Source organism: Miniopterus natalensis, chromosome 12 (assembly GCF_054644295.1).
Source record: "Miniopterus natalensis isolate mMinNat1 chromosome 12, mMinNat1.hap1, whole genome shotgun sequence".
Lineage (NCBI taxonomy): Eukaryota > Metazoa > Chordata > Mammalia > Chiroptera > Miniopteridae > Miniopterus > Miniopterus natalensis.
In genome coordinates this window covers 70,246,232-70,261,907 of record NC_142092.1, presented here as the reverse complement: position 1 = coordinate 70,261,907, position 15,676 = coordinate 70,246,232, and the positions used below count along the sequence as shown (strand labels likewise).

Below are 15,676 nucleotides of genomic sequence, written 5' to 3'. Positions count from 1 at the left end.
GGCAAGCCGCCAGCACCAGGGACGGGCGGCTCTCGCCCACAGCGTAAAAAGGTGCCCTCAAGGCCCTTCACGTCAGACACGGGCTACAGACACACAGAGCTGGTCACCATGAAAGTCTCTCGGTTACTCCTGATGGCAAATTCTGCGCCCTGCTCTAAGGGCCCATGGGAGAGGGCAGGCTGGGTATCGGGCCCGAGGGCAGGCAGGATTTCCTGCTCAGCCAACTCTGCGCCGGAGGCAGCAGCTGCCTGGTCACGGGGGAAGCCTGGGCTCGAGGGGGAGATTCACAGCCAGTTAGTGGTGCCTGCCGTGGACAAGTGACAAGGAGGCATCGGTGCTCCTGCTCCCTACTTGACATCCCGTCGCAGACACACAGGCGCCAGGATGCTCAAGGGCGCGGGCGCCTCAGCTTGTCAGCTGGAAGGCAAATGTTCCGAAGATCCTCTCCACCTGCCCGGATGCCCTAAAGGGAGAACGCAGCGCCAGGCTGGGCCAGCACCTGCCAAGCTGGTGTGCCACCCCACGTGGGACAACGCAAGGGCCACAGTGGCTGCCGTGCATGGCTGCCGTGACCTCACCACCACCTACGCTGACAGGGCAGATGCTTTGGGCAGACCCTGCAGAACACAGGTGACAGGCTCGCTGGGCGTCGGGCAGGGAGTGCCAGACAGCGCAGCCAGTGCCCACAGGGAAGGCTCCCCATAGGAGAGGCTCTCGGGGACGTCTTGACTGACAAAGGCCAGAGGAGCCGCCTGGAGCCCAAGCCCAGAAGGAAGGACGATGCGCTGGCCAGAGGCAGCCTGGAACTCCCCAGAGGAAAACGCCAGGAGACTGGGGCAGGACAGCGTCCCCGGGAGAACGTCGAGAAAGGGAACCACGCACACGCCCTTGGGGGCACCACAGGCTCCTTCAAAGAAAACCGGGGCGCACCATGGGCCGTAATGCCACGGAGGATGCTCACAATAACTCTGGCTTTCAAAAGCCAGGAAATTGCCTATCTGGTAAGATCCCAATCACAGATGTAACGAAAAACACGAAACCAGGCAGAGCCAGGGGTGGGCGTGCGCGTACGACAGGAAAGGAGCTGCCTGGTGGCCGACGGCATGCTTTCATCTCCTTGTTCTTTATGCATTTTCCAACTTTTCTACAGGAAACGGTATTTAACAGTCAGAGGGGGAGACCCAGAAAGATCACGCCTCTGGAACGTCTTGGTTTGGGGGGGGGGGTGCCCAACCCGGAGCAGCTGGACGGGCAGCCGGAAAGCCTGAGGTGGTTCTGGAAGGTTTTAGAGGCTCCACGGGCAGTGGCCGGTGAGCACTGGGGTCCCTGGGGAGCAGGCACCGAGGCTTCATCCTGAAGCAGGAGCCACGGGGCAGGGACACCTGCTGAGGGCCAGCCTGCCCCACGTGCTGCATGCGGGCGGCCCAGGCCCCCTTGTCCCCGTGGGACAGCAACGTCCAACTTCAGTCCACGCTCAGGGAAGCGGCACTGGGGGGGGGGGCACTCAAAACACACCAGGCTGGCTTGTCACCTGAGACACCCCGCCAAGAACCGATTTTGTCCGTTGCCCATTTACTGCTGAGTGCTGGCCCAGTGCCCTGGGGGGAGAGGGTCCGACACGGCAGCCCAGGCCCCAGACCAAAATATCGCCTTTGCTTATTTCTTGATCAGTTCACAGGTGATACTTATTTTCTTTATTTCTTTTTCTTTTTTTTCTCCAACTTTTTGACAAATATGTTACTTTTAGGTTCGAAACAACAACAAAAATGCCAAAAAAAATTTTGTTAAATGCCCAAGTCACCCAGCATGAGGGACACGTGGCCACAAGAGGGCAGTATTGGCGGGCAAAACTGAAAAGCCGAGTTGTTCCAGCGGGAGGAGGCTGGAGGGGCTGCTGAACCCTGACTGGGCTGCCGTGGGCTGCAGGGGCCTGCGGCAAGGACGAGGGGTCTGGGTTGACCCGTCGGACACCCCTCCCCTATCAGGGCACTCGGCCTGTAAATGGGAAACTGATAAAATCTTCTCTTCTTGGTGTGTGCGTGCAGACATGAACCACCTGCAGCACGGCTATAGCTACAGGGGGCCAGGTGCTCCGGGTGCAGGAGAACCAGGGCGAGGGGTTTCTCTCTGATCAGAAGCCTCCACGCAACTGCTGAGAAGGTTCTGTGTCCATTTGGGGAGAGGACTCTAGAAGTTTCCAACTGGAATGGAGCAGGGGACACAGAAGAGGTAGAGAAAAGTCCCTCAACATCGCAGTTAGGAGAAAGGGTTTAGCATGGAATCCCCTGGCCCCTTGACACTGTGTGACGCTGGGCAGGTGTCCTCCCCTCTCTGAGCCTTGGTTTCCTCATCTCTGTCCTGGGGGGGTCACCACAGCCGGAAAGGAGAAGGTGCTCACTCGGCCTGGGCCAGGAGGGTGGCGGAGGGCGGCTGTGAGCAATGGGACCCTCGGCTGGGGATGCCACGTGTGACCCCGAGGACCAATGCCTAAGGCTCGCGTCCACGGACAGGGCGGGGCAGTACTCACTGATCTTGCAGGGAGGCGTCACTTCTAGACACTCCTTGTGCGCCCCCACGCCACACTTGGTGCACAGGTACCCCTGGTAGAAGGTGCCCCTGTGCCAGGAGGAGGGGCAGAGGTGAAGCAGGTGCTGCCCAGTCTCCACACCCCGTAGCTGCAGGGAAGGGCCCCAAAGACCACCAGGCCCGCCCTGCGGCCCCCGTCCCCACCGAGCGCCTGTCCTTCACCGCCCTGGGCCTCTAGGATCCCCTCCCCACATGCAGCCTGGTACCTCTCTCCTCAAGAGCAGCCCCACCTTGCTCTGCCATCCCACACAGCAGGCCCTGGGCACCCACAGGGGCAGTCACCTCCCCTCCCGGCTGGATCTGAGCTGACGGGGCCCAGCCAGGGCTGGTGAAGGAAGGTGGCCAGCGGGGATGGGGACACAGGGCACACGCAGCACTAGGCTCCCTCGGGGGCTGGGGCGTGGCAGGCGGCCCCTCACCTGAGGAACATCCTGCAGGCTTTGCAGTTGGTGGTCTTGTCGAACGTGTACATCTGGAAGCTGTGGTGATTGGCGTTGGCTTTGTCGGGCTTGATGTTGGACCTGACAGGAGGGAAAGGGGGCGCCAGATCCCCTAAGCCCCAAACCAGCCTGGCTGGGCCAAGACTCAGAGCCCGGGTCTACCCGACACCCCGGCTAGAACGGGGATCTGCTGCACAGGCAGGAGAGACCTGCGTGAAGGTCATGGCTACATCTTGACAGGGTTTGGGTGCAGGCAGGCCAGGGCACCTGGCACGACGAGCAGATGAGCGCTTAGGACCTCAGTGTACACAGTGAGGAATGAAGACCTGGGAACAAGCAGTGAACTCGAACGCACAACAGGCGCCCTGAGCATTTGGGCGACGTGCGCCGCGTCTGATCCACCTGGAGACACATCACTGTCAGGCGGCACGAAGCCAGGGGCGGCTGTGACAAAGCAACAGGCGGGATCCGAGGGTGGTCGCCACAACACTCCTGCCACCGGGATGAACACTCAAAAGTGTTCCCCGGAGAGCATTGGGGAGAAAACTACCACCTCTGCGAGCCGAGGGGCAGACATGGAGATGGCCCTGGCCTGATGGCCTGTTCTGGCGTGTCCTGGACGTGGTCCCATTCGATCCGTCCACTAACCCCACAACCTGGGCCCTCTGTTCATCTCCGTTTCACCAGGAGTAAAAGGCCGGGAGGGAGGCGCACCTGCCTGTCTGACTGCAGAGTCTGAGGACACAAGGTCCCTGCCACTCTGGCCTCAGGTCCCACGTGTCTGGGGACCCCAATGACCCACTGATCACCTTTCTCTAGTTGGATATATTGGGGTTCCTCCTAGATTTCATGGAAAAACGGCCCTGTGGCTTCCACAAAGAGGTGACAATCCACAGCCTGGAAGGCCGTGAGGATCTGGCCGCCATGGGTCTGGCATCACAACCATTCCCGGTCACTCAATGCCCAGCCAGACAGGCAGGCAAAGCTCAGCCTCGGGGCAGCGGTCACCGGAGCCCACCTGGGACAGGCGGGGACAGAGGGAGGGTGCTCCTGCCCGGGTAGATTGTAAAATAGCTAGGATGCCACCAAAGCGGGGCTAGGGGTGACAAAGCCCATCTCAGTCTATGGGATTTGCCTGAGCCCGAACCTGAGAGCGTCCGGACACAGTTCACCACCCCCCGGCCACCCTGACTCACATGGCCATCTCGAACTGCTCCATCCATTTCCTCTTGGTGTCCTCCGTCTTGCAGAAGAACTGAAAGCCCTGTTTCCCTTGCAGGTGGATCAGGTAGAAGCCGTAGGACCACTGCGGGAGGAGAGGGGCGCAGTTGCCAACAGCAGGGCTTTGGGCACACTGACACAAGGACACGTGTGCCTGCATGTGCACGGGAACAGTGCACTCACATGCATGCCTGTGCCTGTGCCTGTGTGCACATGTGTGTGCATGTGCATGGGTACAGTGCACTCATATGCATGCCTGTGCCTGTGTGTGCACATGTATGTGCGTGTGCATGGGTACAGTGCACTCATATGCATGCCTGTGCCTGTGTGTGCACATGTATGTGTGTGTGCATGGGTACAGTGCACTCATGTGCATGTATCTCTGCCTATGTGCACACGTGTGTGTGCATACGCATGGGTACAGTGCACTCATGTCTGTTTCTGCACACACGTGTACAAAGGTGCGTGTGCACACCCTTCTAACATGACTTCCTACGACCCCTCTTCCCACCCCCTCCAAGGTGTGCCCTCAACTGAACTCTGCTGGTGCAGCTGGGGTCGTCCCTCATGACTGAGCTGGGTCCCCAGGGAGCCCATGTTCAGGAACTGGCCCCGGGCCCTTCCACGACACCGGCCCACCCACTTTCACTTCCTAAATGTGATGCTAAAGAAACTTCTCTGAAGCAAAACAGAAAGAAAAAGGCAGGAAAAGGCCATGGGCCTGGGGAGCCCACGACAAAGCCCCACACAGCTGCCCCACCCCCTCGGCCACCCACCCACCAGGCCTGCCTATCTCTGGGGCCTTCAAAGGGGCCCAGGAAGGAGAGTTTGGAAAAACCTGAGCCCGTGTGTTAGAAACAATGAAGGGATGGAGGGAGAGAGGGAAGAGAGAAAAGACAGAGGATGACAGAGGGACACTAGACAAAACACCCTGACCAGCTTGGGCTTTGACCTCTGGGGAGCGGAGCTGTGAGGACCAGGCAGGGAGGTGGGACTTCACTTGACACCGTCTATAAGGGGCAAATCCTTTACCCTGCACACATCATAGTCATAATTAAGGAACCAGGGAAGGAAAAAGAAAGCCAAGGGCCTGCCCCTCCTCGGGTCCACCTGGGTCCCCCGGGACGCCACTCCTGGTTTAGGAAGGAAATGCCGGCATCGGGCCCTGAGGTGAGGAAGGCGACAAGGAGGGCTCCAGGTGCTTACCATTTTCCCATGAGACTAGGAAGCATGAGAGGAAAGGAAAACGGGAGACGAGGTCATTACAAGACTTGGCCTGGCCCCACGGTGGGCACCACAGCCCACAATACTGACCGATGCCAAGTGCCCTGGGATGGGACAGCCAGGTCAAGGGCCTTCCTTCCAGAGGGGAAGGTGCCAGAGGCTAGGACCTGGGGGGCTGCGTCTTCAGCCCAGAGTCTGGGGAGCGGCCTTAGGTCACCACCTCTGGGGCCCCAGTAGCTTGTTGTGGACATCAGGGTTAGGTGGGTCATCCCAACAGCTCTTCCAGGTAGGACCCTCATTCTACACTGTAAGTTCCAAAGTCCAGGGTCTGGGGGTTTTAGCACATGGGCTCCTGGCCCCCACATCCAGTTCAGGACTGCACATGGTAAGTGCTCAAGTCCTGGGTGCAGAAGCCTCTGCAGACACAGGGCTGAAGAAGAGGGCATGGCAGCCCCATCCCAGCGGCCATGGCTCCACCCTCAGCAGCCAAGGTCCCACCTCCAGAAGTCATGGCCCCACCCCCAGCAGTATGGCTCCACCCCTGTCAGTCATGGCCCCACCCCCAGAATCCTGATCCCACCCCTAGCAGCCTTAGCCCACTGCCGGGGCAGCCGTCTGACAGCCACGGCTAGGCCCACGCAGAGCCCTCCTCCACAGGGGGTGGGCAGGGCAGGAAGGCCTGCTTGCTGCAGGGGCCAGTGTGGGCTGGAGTCAGGCAGCCAAGGTCTAAGGCCCGGCTCTCCCCAGAGTACTTGGGCTGGGTCCCTCTGCCCAGTCTCCTCACTGGGAGCTGTGACTCGGGTGCTGCTCACTCCCAGGAAAGAGTCAAGGGTAAAGGCCAGGGAAGTGCTGGGCCGGCACAGGGGGGCCTGCCTTCAGCAGACGTCACAGTGACGAGAGAGTGACTGACAAGGCAAGGCTGTCTCACTGCAGCCCACCCCGTCAGGGTCAGCACTGACTTCCACTGTCACACCCTTTCCCCAGGGCCACCCCACGACTTCCCCTCAGCGGGGGCATCACCGCCTGCCCCTTGCCTGTGAGGCCCAGATGCCCCGCCGTCACCACCAGGAGCCCAGGACCCACCTTCTTGACATCCTTGTTGTTCATGGGGTCATCGGTCACCTTGTGGAAGAGCAGCTCGATGATCTCCTTCAGCTCGTAGCTGTAGCCCCTCCTTTTGCAGACGATGACCACCTTGTCAAACAGGAACAGGTACCTGGCCCGACGGCACAGCCAGGGGGCCATCAGCATGGCCCCGCGCACCGTGCTCCCAGGCCACGGGATGGAGCCCGAGCCCTGCCCTCCGCCTGGCTCACTTACTAATGCTGATCCTCAGCTAGGTCTCGGCTGCTCAGATACAATTCCTCCAGGAAGCCCTCCTTGACCTTCCCCCATGACCCAAGGCATACATAGGCTCCTCCATCCCCAAGCTCCACCTCCCACTAACTAGACTAGGAGCCCCATGGGAGCCAACCCTGTATGTGCTGTGACCCCAGCCATGACCCCAGGCCTCCCACACAGTAGGAGTACATGGCCAGCTCAGCCAGAGCCGTCCCTGTCGCCCACCTGGGCACTCCCTTGGTCATTTGGCAAAGAGCTCATGTGGCCACTCTGTCTGTCTAGCGCCCAGGAGCCTGTGAGCTCGTCAGCCATGGCCGCTAGCTGCCCCCCAGCCCAGCCCAGTGTCAGCCATGGCAGGGCAGCCCCACTGGCGTGGTGGCGACTGGCAGGCGTGGCTCACCAACACTCTCGCCAGGAGGAAGGAAGCAATTAAAACGGAGCAACACAAAGCCCAGTGGGCAGGAATCTCTTTCCACCGGAAAAGCCGTTTCCAGGCCTGTGGGGAGCAGGCGCCTGGCTGTGCTGGGTGCCACCCGCCTGGGGCCATAGCTCCACTCACCTGTCTTGCTTGGTGTGGTTGACTATGGACCGGACCTTCAGCTCCCCGTCGATCTTTGGCCTCCCAAATTCCTCCAGCTTCACTTGCTGGGAAAGACAAGGGAAGGCCATGAGCCCAGTGCCAGGGCAGGCCCCTCCTGTCCCAGCACCTACTCGGAGGAAGGGCAGGTGGGCACAAGCCCAAGGGGGACGTTTCCCACGGAAAGCAGAGGTGGAAACCCAGTGAAATGAACCCGGTGCGTCCTGGCTGGTGCTCAGAACAAGGGAACAGCGGATGACGGGAGGAGCTGTCCACTGCCCCCCCCTCAAGCCCGTCGAGGGCTGCCTTCAGCTCGGCGGGAACAGGGTGGTTCACGGTGGGCGACTTCCACAGGCCGCTGTGGTGTGGTGCCCAGAGCAGGGACCTGGTAGGAAAAGCCAGACACCCAGTTAAAGGGAACAAGGAGCTCTTATCAGGGGAGGGCGGCGGGCAGGGCGGGGTCCTGCCAGCGGTCCTGTCCATGGCGCATCTTCCACGGGAAGAGGCCCCCGTGAAACCGCCCTCTGAGACTTGATATCTATTTCCCGTTCGGTTCACATCTCGGCCACTCTGCTTCGATTCGGAGACGGTTTCCTGAGCACTACTGCGTGTCTACGCGGACAGGAAGGCGGGAGGCACACTCCGGGATCCTGAGGCTGTGTCCACAAGGCGCTGTGATGGGCGGTTCTCAGCATCTTCTTCCGAGTTCTCAGAATCTTCCAGAAGCTTCTGGGGCAAGACTCGGAGCACAGCAGCTTTGGTGCCTCACAGGGAGGGATGAGCACCCTGCGCAACTCCCTCGGGCCTCCATGTCTCACCTCTAACGTGCAGGAAACAAAAGGGCCACCCCCACCAGGGTGACGGGGTTCGGGAGAAGGCGTGGGCCGAGCGGGCGCCAGGCCCAAGGGAACAGGCCACACCTGCTCACCACCGCAGTTGCTTAAGGAACAAGTATTACTCATATGTTAAAAAAAATTTTAAATAAACCAAAATTGTTTTTCTTCATGTTACAAAAGTGATGCCCATCCATCATACAGCATCGAGAAAACATGGCCTATGGGCAAGGGGAACCCTGACAGCCTCGGCACCGCCAGAGCCCTGGGCACGTCTGTCCCTAACCCATCCTGAGCCGGGGCGTCCCGATTTTGTTGTAAAAAGGAGAAATGGAGCTGCATCTTAATGCTGCTTGGGAACTTCTTTCCTTCACCCGACAACACATTCTGAGCACTCTCCAGGACCTGGATGCAGAGGCGGTCCTCTGGGCTCTCACCCTGGCCGGTGCAGGTGAGCAAACGGGCACCAGGAGCCGGCCTGGGCACCAGGAGCTTCCTTTTCAAAACAGCTTCTGTGTTGACGTGAGTTTGACAGACTCACCAGGACCCTGCCAAGTTCAGGGACCAGAGTGCAAATGCCTGGTGTAAGCCATCAGTTCCCAGCCAGGGGCAGTTCTGTGCCCAGGGGACCTCTGGAGATGTATTTGGTGGTCATCACTGGGCCCCCAAAGGGTGGGGGTGCTACAGGCATCCAGTGGGCATCCCACAATGCACAGGACAGACCCCGAAACAAAGAACAATCCAGAAGTGATCAACGGAGCAGAAGTGGAGAAACTCTGGGGCAAGTACTGGCAGGTCTGCAAGACGTCAGTTGGCACAAGCGGGGAAGTGTCTGCTTCCTGGGCGGCCCAGCTCCTCTCCCACCAGGACACAGTGGCTCACCCAACACCCAGGGATGAGCCTCTGAGAGGGTCCCATGAGGTGGCAACCTTGCCTGACTGACACCGAGGGGGAGGGAGAACCTGAGGGCAGCTCCCCGACAGCGTGGACACACCTGCTCCGTTGTCCCTCCGGGGACAGTGGAGATGATGTTGGGCCAGGGGTACACAGACCAGAAGGAGCCTCAGGCTTCCTGGGAGCCACGGCCTCTTGGACCAAGAGAGTCCTCAGTCCAGACCAGAGAGGGAGGCTGTGGTGGTCAGTACCGTCCTCCCCAGGCCTGCCCCTTGGCAGCAGGACACCTCTGAGCGCTGGGCACTGGGCTGGCTGGTGTGTGAAGGTCGGGGCTACACTAGCTCCCAAGATCCAGCCAGACAAGTGTGTGTTCACACTTCCGCTTATTCAATATGACGATCGTGAAAGTCATTTTAAAAATACACATGGTAAATGGACATAATTAACCTTCAATCTTTGGAGAGTCGGCCACACTTACCAAGTTTTCTATAGAACTCTGAAACTCGCTGATTTTCTTTAGGGTCTCTTTGTCCCGTTTAACTTCATTTATGTACATTGCCAAGTCCTTGAAAACAACAGGGCGGGGGTGGGGTTAGCTGGCCTGTGCTGGGCAGGGCAAGAGGGGCTCAGCCCCCACCCCCACCCCGTGTCCACCCGGGGCTGGGAATTTTCAAAGCACCTTCGACCATCCACCAGAGGTGGCTGGCTCTCCACACGGCAAGGTAGAGAGATGGGTCACCCCCATTTGACAAATGAAAGAACTAAGGCAGAAAAGGTAAAGCCAACCCAAAACCACACTCCAATTGGTAGACCAAGAACCCCAAACCCCTAGCTCCTGATCCCCTTCTACATTAGAGTAGATAAAAAGCAGCCAGAACTGGATCAGCCCAATTCTTAGCTCTGGGAAGTGGACACCCCGCAGGCCACCGCCTCCAGAGTCTCCACTGCTCGTGAGCGAAGCCCACCGGCCAGCCCGGGTGACCATGCAATGCAGCCTCCTGCTGGCCACCAGGGGGCAGTGCCCACTGCAATCCAGAGGACATGGTGACTGGGCTGGGGCACCCAGCGCTGGAGAGAGCCAGGGGACCCAGCCCCACCCCGGAGAACCAATGCAGGTGGCAATGACCCTGCCCAGCAGGAGGGCAGGCTGCCTTGGATGGAACCCTCGAGCCAGGCCCAGGTGGGGGCAGGTTCCAGCCTCCCCTCCAGAGCTCCTGAATGTTCATTCCTACAAGGAGCCCAGCGGCAGGGCAGAATGTGAGGTCCTGAGGCAGAAACATTACAAGATGGCCTGGAGAGCTGTCCGACCACTCGGCCTCGGGGACACAGGCTACGGGTCCACACATGACGGAGTGAGGTTCTCCACGAGCACGAGGCTGCTCAGAGGAGCTCTCAGCGGGGACCACGGAGCATCAGGGAACAGAACCCAGAGGGGGCAATCCTCCTGGGAAACGTCACCTTGCAAAGGCTGGGGATACGTAGGACGCAGCTTGGTGACAAAAAGGCCTAGCTTGAGCCACACAGAGGCGGGCAAGGATGGAGTGTGTTCAGGGGCCTGGACGTGGCCAAGCCTGCCTGGAACTTAGGGCACAGTAGCAAACACAGCTGCAGGGCCACCCAAGTACCTGAGGAGGCCTGCATGCCAGGTGAGAAGCTCGTGCCTGGCTCGGGGGACAGTGGGGAGCCACAGGAGGTGTCTGAGCAGGGAAGTGACTTGAGCTGAGCTCTCCTTTGGGAGGCGTACCTGCGCAGTGGGCTTCCAGGGACAGAGGAGGGTGGGGACTCGGTGTGGCTGGGTGGGGCAGGCATTTTAGCAGCAGGAGTCACAGGGCTGGGCAGTGGGCAGCATAGGGCCAGATGCCCAGAACTGAGCCCAGCGCGTGGGAACCAGTAACAGCCCCAGCAGACAGGTGGGAAAGCCTGCAGCCCCTTCTACCTGCCCCTCTGCCCTTGGGTGGGTCTCACCCACCACCCTGTCCCCTGCTCCTGCTGTTGTACAAAAATCTACATCCACTGTGACAGAGCAGGCTTGTTAGTGAGCCCGATTCCAATCCAAGAATGCAGGCTTGATACTCTAAGCCCCAGGCTGGCCCGGCCTCTCCCTGCCTCAGTTTACCCACCCACCTGCATGGCTTCCAGTGCTTCTTTCAGCTGCTGCCTCTCAGGCCGGTCGGTGGAATGGCTCAGAAGTTCCTGGCGGGGTGAGAGGAGAGCCATGGGTCACCACTCGGGGGCCCTGGCCTCTGTCTTCGCCCCCACCCAGCACAGGGTGTGTGCACAGAGTGAGGCCTTCTGGGGCAAAGATCCGCCCGCCAGCCCAGGCTCTGGTTCTGCTGCCCCTCCAGCAGACAGACAGTGGGCCCTCAGCGGGCGACACACTGCTTCATGGGAGGGATGTTGTCCCCAAATCTTGTGGATAACAGAAGAGATGTTAAGTAGCACAAAGCAAGGGGATGAGCTAACAGGTAACCGGTTGATTCACTAAAGAGCCTCACTTGGCACCTTGCAGAAGAAACCACTGTCTCTCCCCAGGTCTATACGTCCGAAAGGACTTCTTATTTCCATTTCTACCATGGCGACCAGGGAGCTCAGAGACAGCTAAGGAGAGAGCCACAGGAACGCTCTGATTCCTGGCCAGACAATGCTTTTCTGTCTCTTCCACTTTCTCTGCTCTCTTACCAATTTTAATCAACTTTCCTTTGTATACTCACTGTGATAAACGTTCCACATACACACTGAGCAGTTCCTAACACATTGCACAGTTTTTATGCGCTAAGCAGAAACTGTCTTAATTTGTCTGCTCGCTTATATCTCGCCCTGGACCTAGCCAGTTTGGTTCAGTGGTTAGAGCATCGGACTTCGGACTGAAGGGTCCCGGGTTCAGTTCTGTACTGGGTTGCAGCCTCCATTGGGGCTCGTGCGGAAGGAAACCAATCAATGTGTCTCTCTCACATCTCTCTCTCTCTCTCCCCCCTTTCTACTCTCTCTGAAAAGCAATGGAAAAAGTATCCTCAAGTGAGAATTAAAAGAATAAAAATTTTAAATTATATATCTATCTCGCTCTGGCCTGTCTGTGGGCTCTGTCCTAGTCTGGCCCCAACAGAGGCAGCGGACGGGAGGGGGTCTCACCTTCAGGAGGAGGTGATACTTGAGCACCCTCTGCATGGGCACCACCAGCAGGTCCTGCAGCTTGAACTTCCCGTCCTGGACCTTCAGCGTGCATTCCTGGGTGTCGGGAGCGGCATGTCGATGAGGCGCGTCCTCGCCTGGGGACGCTGGACCCCGATGTTCCCACACCCCGGCCGGGGGCGCTGACCTGAGGCCAGGACTGGGGCCAGGTGTCCAGTCCTTCTCTGGCCTGGCTCCCAGAACCCTCCAAACAGGTGTGGGGCCCGCTGCCTCTCACAGCCTCGGGTCCCCATGGCCACACGAGGACTCTGGGATTCTGGGGCTGGTGCCCACTGGGCTGCCTCAATAGCCTCGGGAAGCCAGCTCACCCTAAGGGGACCACCTGCAGAGCCAGGGGCTCCCCCTAGTTGCCTGGACACACTGCTAGAGCAAAGGGACCCTGCATCAGGCCGCACTCTGCAAACAGGATGCGACATGGGAACCCAGCCTCAGTAGGAGCCTAACTAACCCCAGAGAGGGGGAAGAGAACAGGGTCCTGGGGAGGGATTCACATGGGAAACCCGACAGGAGACTGGCCCTGAGCCCAGGGAGAGGATGGGAGAGCAGTGGGAGGCTCCACAGCTCCCAGCAAACACCCGTCACCTGGGGACCCCTGGGGTCCGCACAGGCCTGGGTCAGGGGTCATAGGCCCTCACTGAGCCAGATCTGGTCCTTGGGGCCTATCTCAGCTGCACCCAAGGGACTCAGACTGTGTTCTGGCCTGAGACAGTGACCTCCACCTGCCCACTCCCCACCCCAAAAAGGAGAAAAAAAAATCACCTGCTAAAATCACCTACAAAAAAGTCTTATCACTACCCCCGTCCCCACCTTCCCACAGAATGGGCGAGCAAGAGGCCATCAAGCTGCAGCTGCAAAGGGCTGAGCCAGGGACAGGCCAGGGGACGGGCTGGGGACGGGCTGGGGACAGGCTGGGAAGCCACCCTTACCTCGACTTTTACTCTGAAGTCCTCCCGGCTGGCGAGGAGCTGGTTCAGCGTGTTCTGGGCGTGTTCCATGTGGCTGCAGTACTCCCCGTAGATCAGGAGCCTGGATGGTGCACGTGCAGACATGCAGGCACACGCACACGCACGCACACACACGCACACGCACGCGCACACGCGCACACACGCGCACACACACGCATGAAGGCTCAGGAAGCCGCTGCGGCTGCCGCGAGCCACTCTAGCTTCACAGCGGCTGTCAGCGCACAGCGACTGGGTCTCCCCGTGACAACTCCTCGCGTGCCAACGCGGTTAGCGGCTCTATCCTTTCCGCACGGCTGCTTTCGCCCCACGCGTGAAATACCGCTAGGCTCGGAGGAGGGCCGCCGCAGTGCTGGGAAGGAGGGGCACCCCGCTCTCCCCGAACCTAAGGAGGCCCCCCTTCTGTGGTTCTAGTCCAGGGCAGGGTTAGTTTGGGGGTGCAGTACCCCCATCCTGCCCCTGAAAAGGTCCAAAGCCAGAAGAGAGAAGCCCTTTGCCTCCCAGGGTGAGGGGACCCCAGGAAGGCTGGGGCTGGTTTATGCCAGGACAGCTGAGCGCCCATGACTGTGGCTACTGCCCAGGGGGCCAGGCCCCTGCACCCACCAGGCCACAGCAGTCCGTTGCTGGGCGTGGACCAGCCATGTCAGAGGCATAGGCCTGGCCTCAGTTTACCCTAACAGCAGGGAAGTGGTCTCAGCTGTGGGGACTCTGGAGCCTGGGCTCTCAGTTATGTCCATGAGTCCCCAAAGCCCTTCACTCAGACCAGCCCAGGGTGGCCTCTCTTTCACCAGCAGCAGCTTCCACATGCCACCTGGGTGGGGACCCAGGCACAGTGGGCACACTCACCCAGGTGCCTGGGCACAGGGGACAGAATCTCCCAGGTGCCCAATTCCCTAGGGCATGGCGCCAGGTGTGCCGTCATGGCTGGAATGTCTTTCAGCCAGTAAGACCCCCAGCGACAGAGGCAGAGGGAGCTGCTGGAGCCCCTGGGAGGCCTCCTCCCATCCAGGAGGAGGGGCCCTCTAGGCTGTGATGGGGGAGGGTGGGCAGCTTTCTCAGTTTACGAGTGAGGACAGGTCCAGAGGGGCACGGCCTCCTGCCTCGGGCAACACACAGCCAGGGACTCCCACCTGGGTGAAGTCACCCCACCAGCTCTATACTGTCCAGGGCGGAACCAGAGAGGCGCCTGGACCCTTCTGAGATCCCACAGATGGGGAGGAGCCTGCCACTCACCTCTCCTTGAACTCGAGGAAGACCTTGGCCAGGCTGCTGCCCCCACCCATCATGGACACGTCGATGGCTCTCAGGAAGCTGTGATGCACCTTGATTAGGTCCTGGGAGGAAAAAGCGGTCAGTGTGTGAACAGGACACCAGGCTAGAAGGGCCCACAGGTCCTGAGTCACTCTCGAATGTGAGAAGCCAGGCGCTGGGCATGCATCCCAGGTAAGTGTGGGCGTGACCCAGCTAGGAGCTGCCACAGGGATGGGCGCACGAGGAGGCCTGGGCACTCTGACGTCCCCTACGCCGTCCGCGGCCACGGCCATACCCGCCTGTCCAGGCACATGTAGCCGACCCAGGGCCTGGGCTCTGAAGGATGAAGTTTCACCATTGTGGACTTGGGACCACTGGCCAGGGGAGGGGTGTTCCCCACATTTCAGGGCAAGCTGTCTTCCCCTCATCTGTCAGCCATAAAACACCCCTTAGCCAGGACCAACCGTGCCCCTCGCAGGGAGGCAGCGCTTCAGGACCTGGGGACAGAGTCTGCACGCAGGGCACAGCCCGTGACCTTACCTCCAGGTTGATGAAGACAGCTGCCATGTCCGCCGGGCTCAGCACCAGCCTCAGGGGGGCCATGTAGTTCTGGAAGAGAGAACCCAATGCCGCCATCTCAGCCTGGGAGGGGGGGGCAGCCACCTTTCAGGCCACAGCTGCCTGACAACCCTGAGGGGCTCTGACAACCCTGCCAAGGTCAGCGGCTCCCTGCAGGGTGGCACCTGGCCAATGCTCAGTGCTCACTGGAGCGCGTTCTGGGAGATCTGGGCTCCACTCTGTGCAGAACTGGGCAGGATTGGGCCTGAGCACCAACCAAGCACCCACACCTGCCACCTGGGCAGAGCCCCAAGGGGCCCACTCAGCGTGGCGCTGGAATTAAACCCCACAGCAACTGAGGTGAGCATAGCTATCGTTATTTGAGACATCTGAGAAAACTGAGGCCCAGGAAGTGAGGGGCATCACCCTGTAAACACCTTTGGATTGTGACAGGGCCACGGTTCCCACCCAACACTCAAATTCCTGAGCCTGTTCTCCTGGGTGCATCCCTAAACTGCCGCCAAGAGATGCTCTCTAACCCCAGAAGCACCGTGTGGCAGGCAGTGGTCTGTCCCGAGTCCTCGAGGCCCTGCCTTCAAC

General features: G+C 59.9%; 1 protein-coding gene across 2 annotated transcripts in view; it reads right to left on the bottom strand.

Moving 5' to 3' along the window:
- VAV2 (vav guanine nucleotide exchange factor 2) overlaps positions 1-15,676 on the bottom strand; it is a 113,563-nt gene that overhangs the window by 14,682 nt on the left and 83,205 nt on the right. For both annotated transcript variants that reach the window (XM_087822970.1, XM_087822972.1), the window contains exons 7-17: positions 15,059-15,127; positions 14,501-14,601; positions 13,232-13,331; positions 12,246-12,341; positions 11,241-11,309; positions 9,595-9,681; positions 7,372-7,457; positions 6,555-6,687; positions 4,223-4,332; positions 3,006-3,107; positions 2,528-2,616 (exon numbers count right to left, since the gene is read on the bottom strand). In XM_087822970.1, coding sequence (XP_087679096.1) covers positions 2,528-2,616; positions 3,006-3,107; positions 4,223-4,332; positions 6,555-6,687; positions 7,372-7,457; positions 9,595-9,681; positions 11,241-11,309; positions 12,246-12,341; positions 13,232-13,331; positions 14,501-14,601; positions 15,059-15,127 — 1,042 coding nt within the window. The remainder of the gene's footprint in view (positions 1-2,527; positions 2,617-3,005; positions 3,108-4,222; positions 4,333-6,554; positions 6,688-7,371; positions 7,458-9,594; positions 9,682-11,240; positions 11,310-12,245; positions 12,342-13,231; positions 13,332-14,500; positions 14,602-15,058; positions 15,128-15,676) is intronic.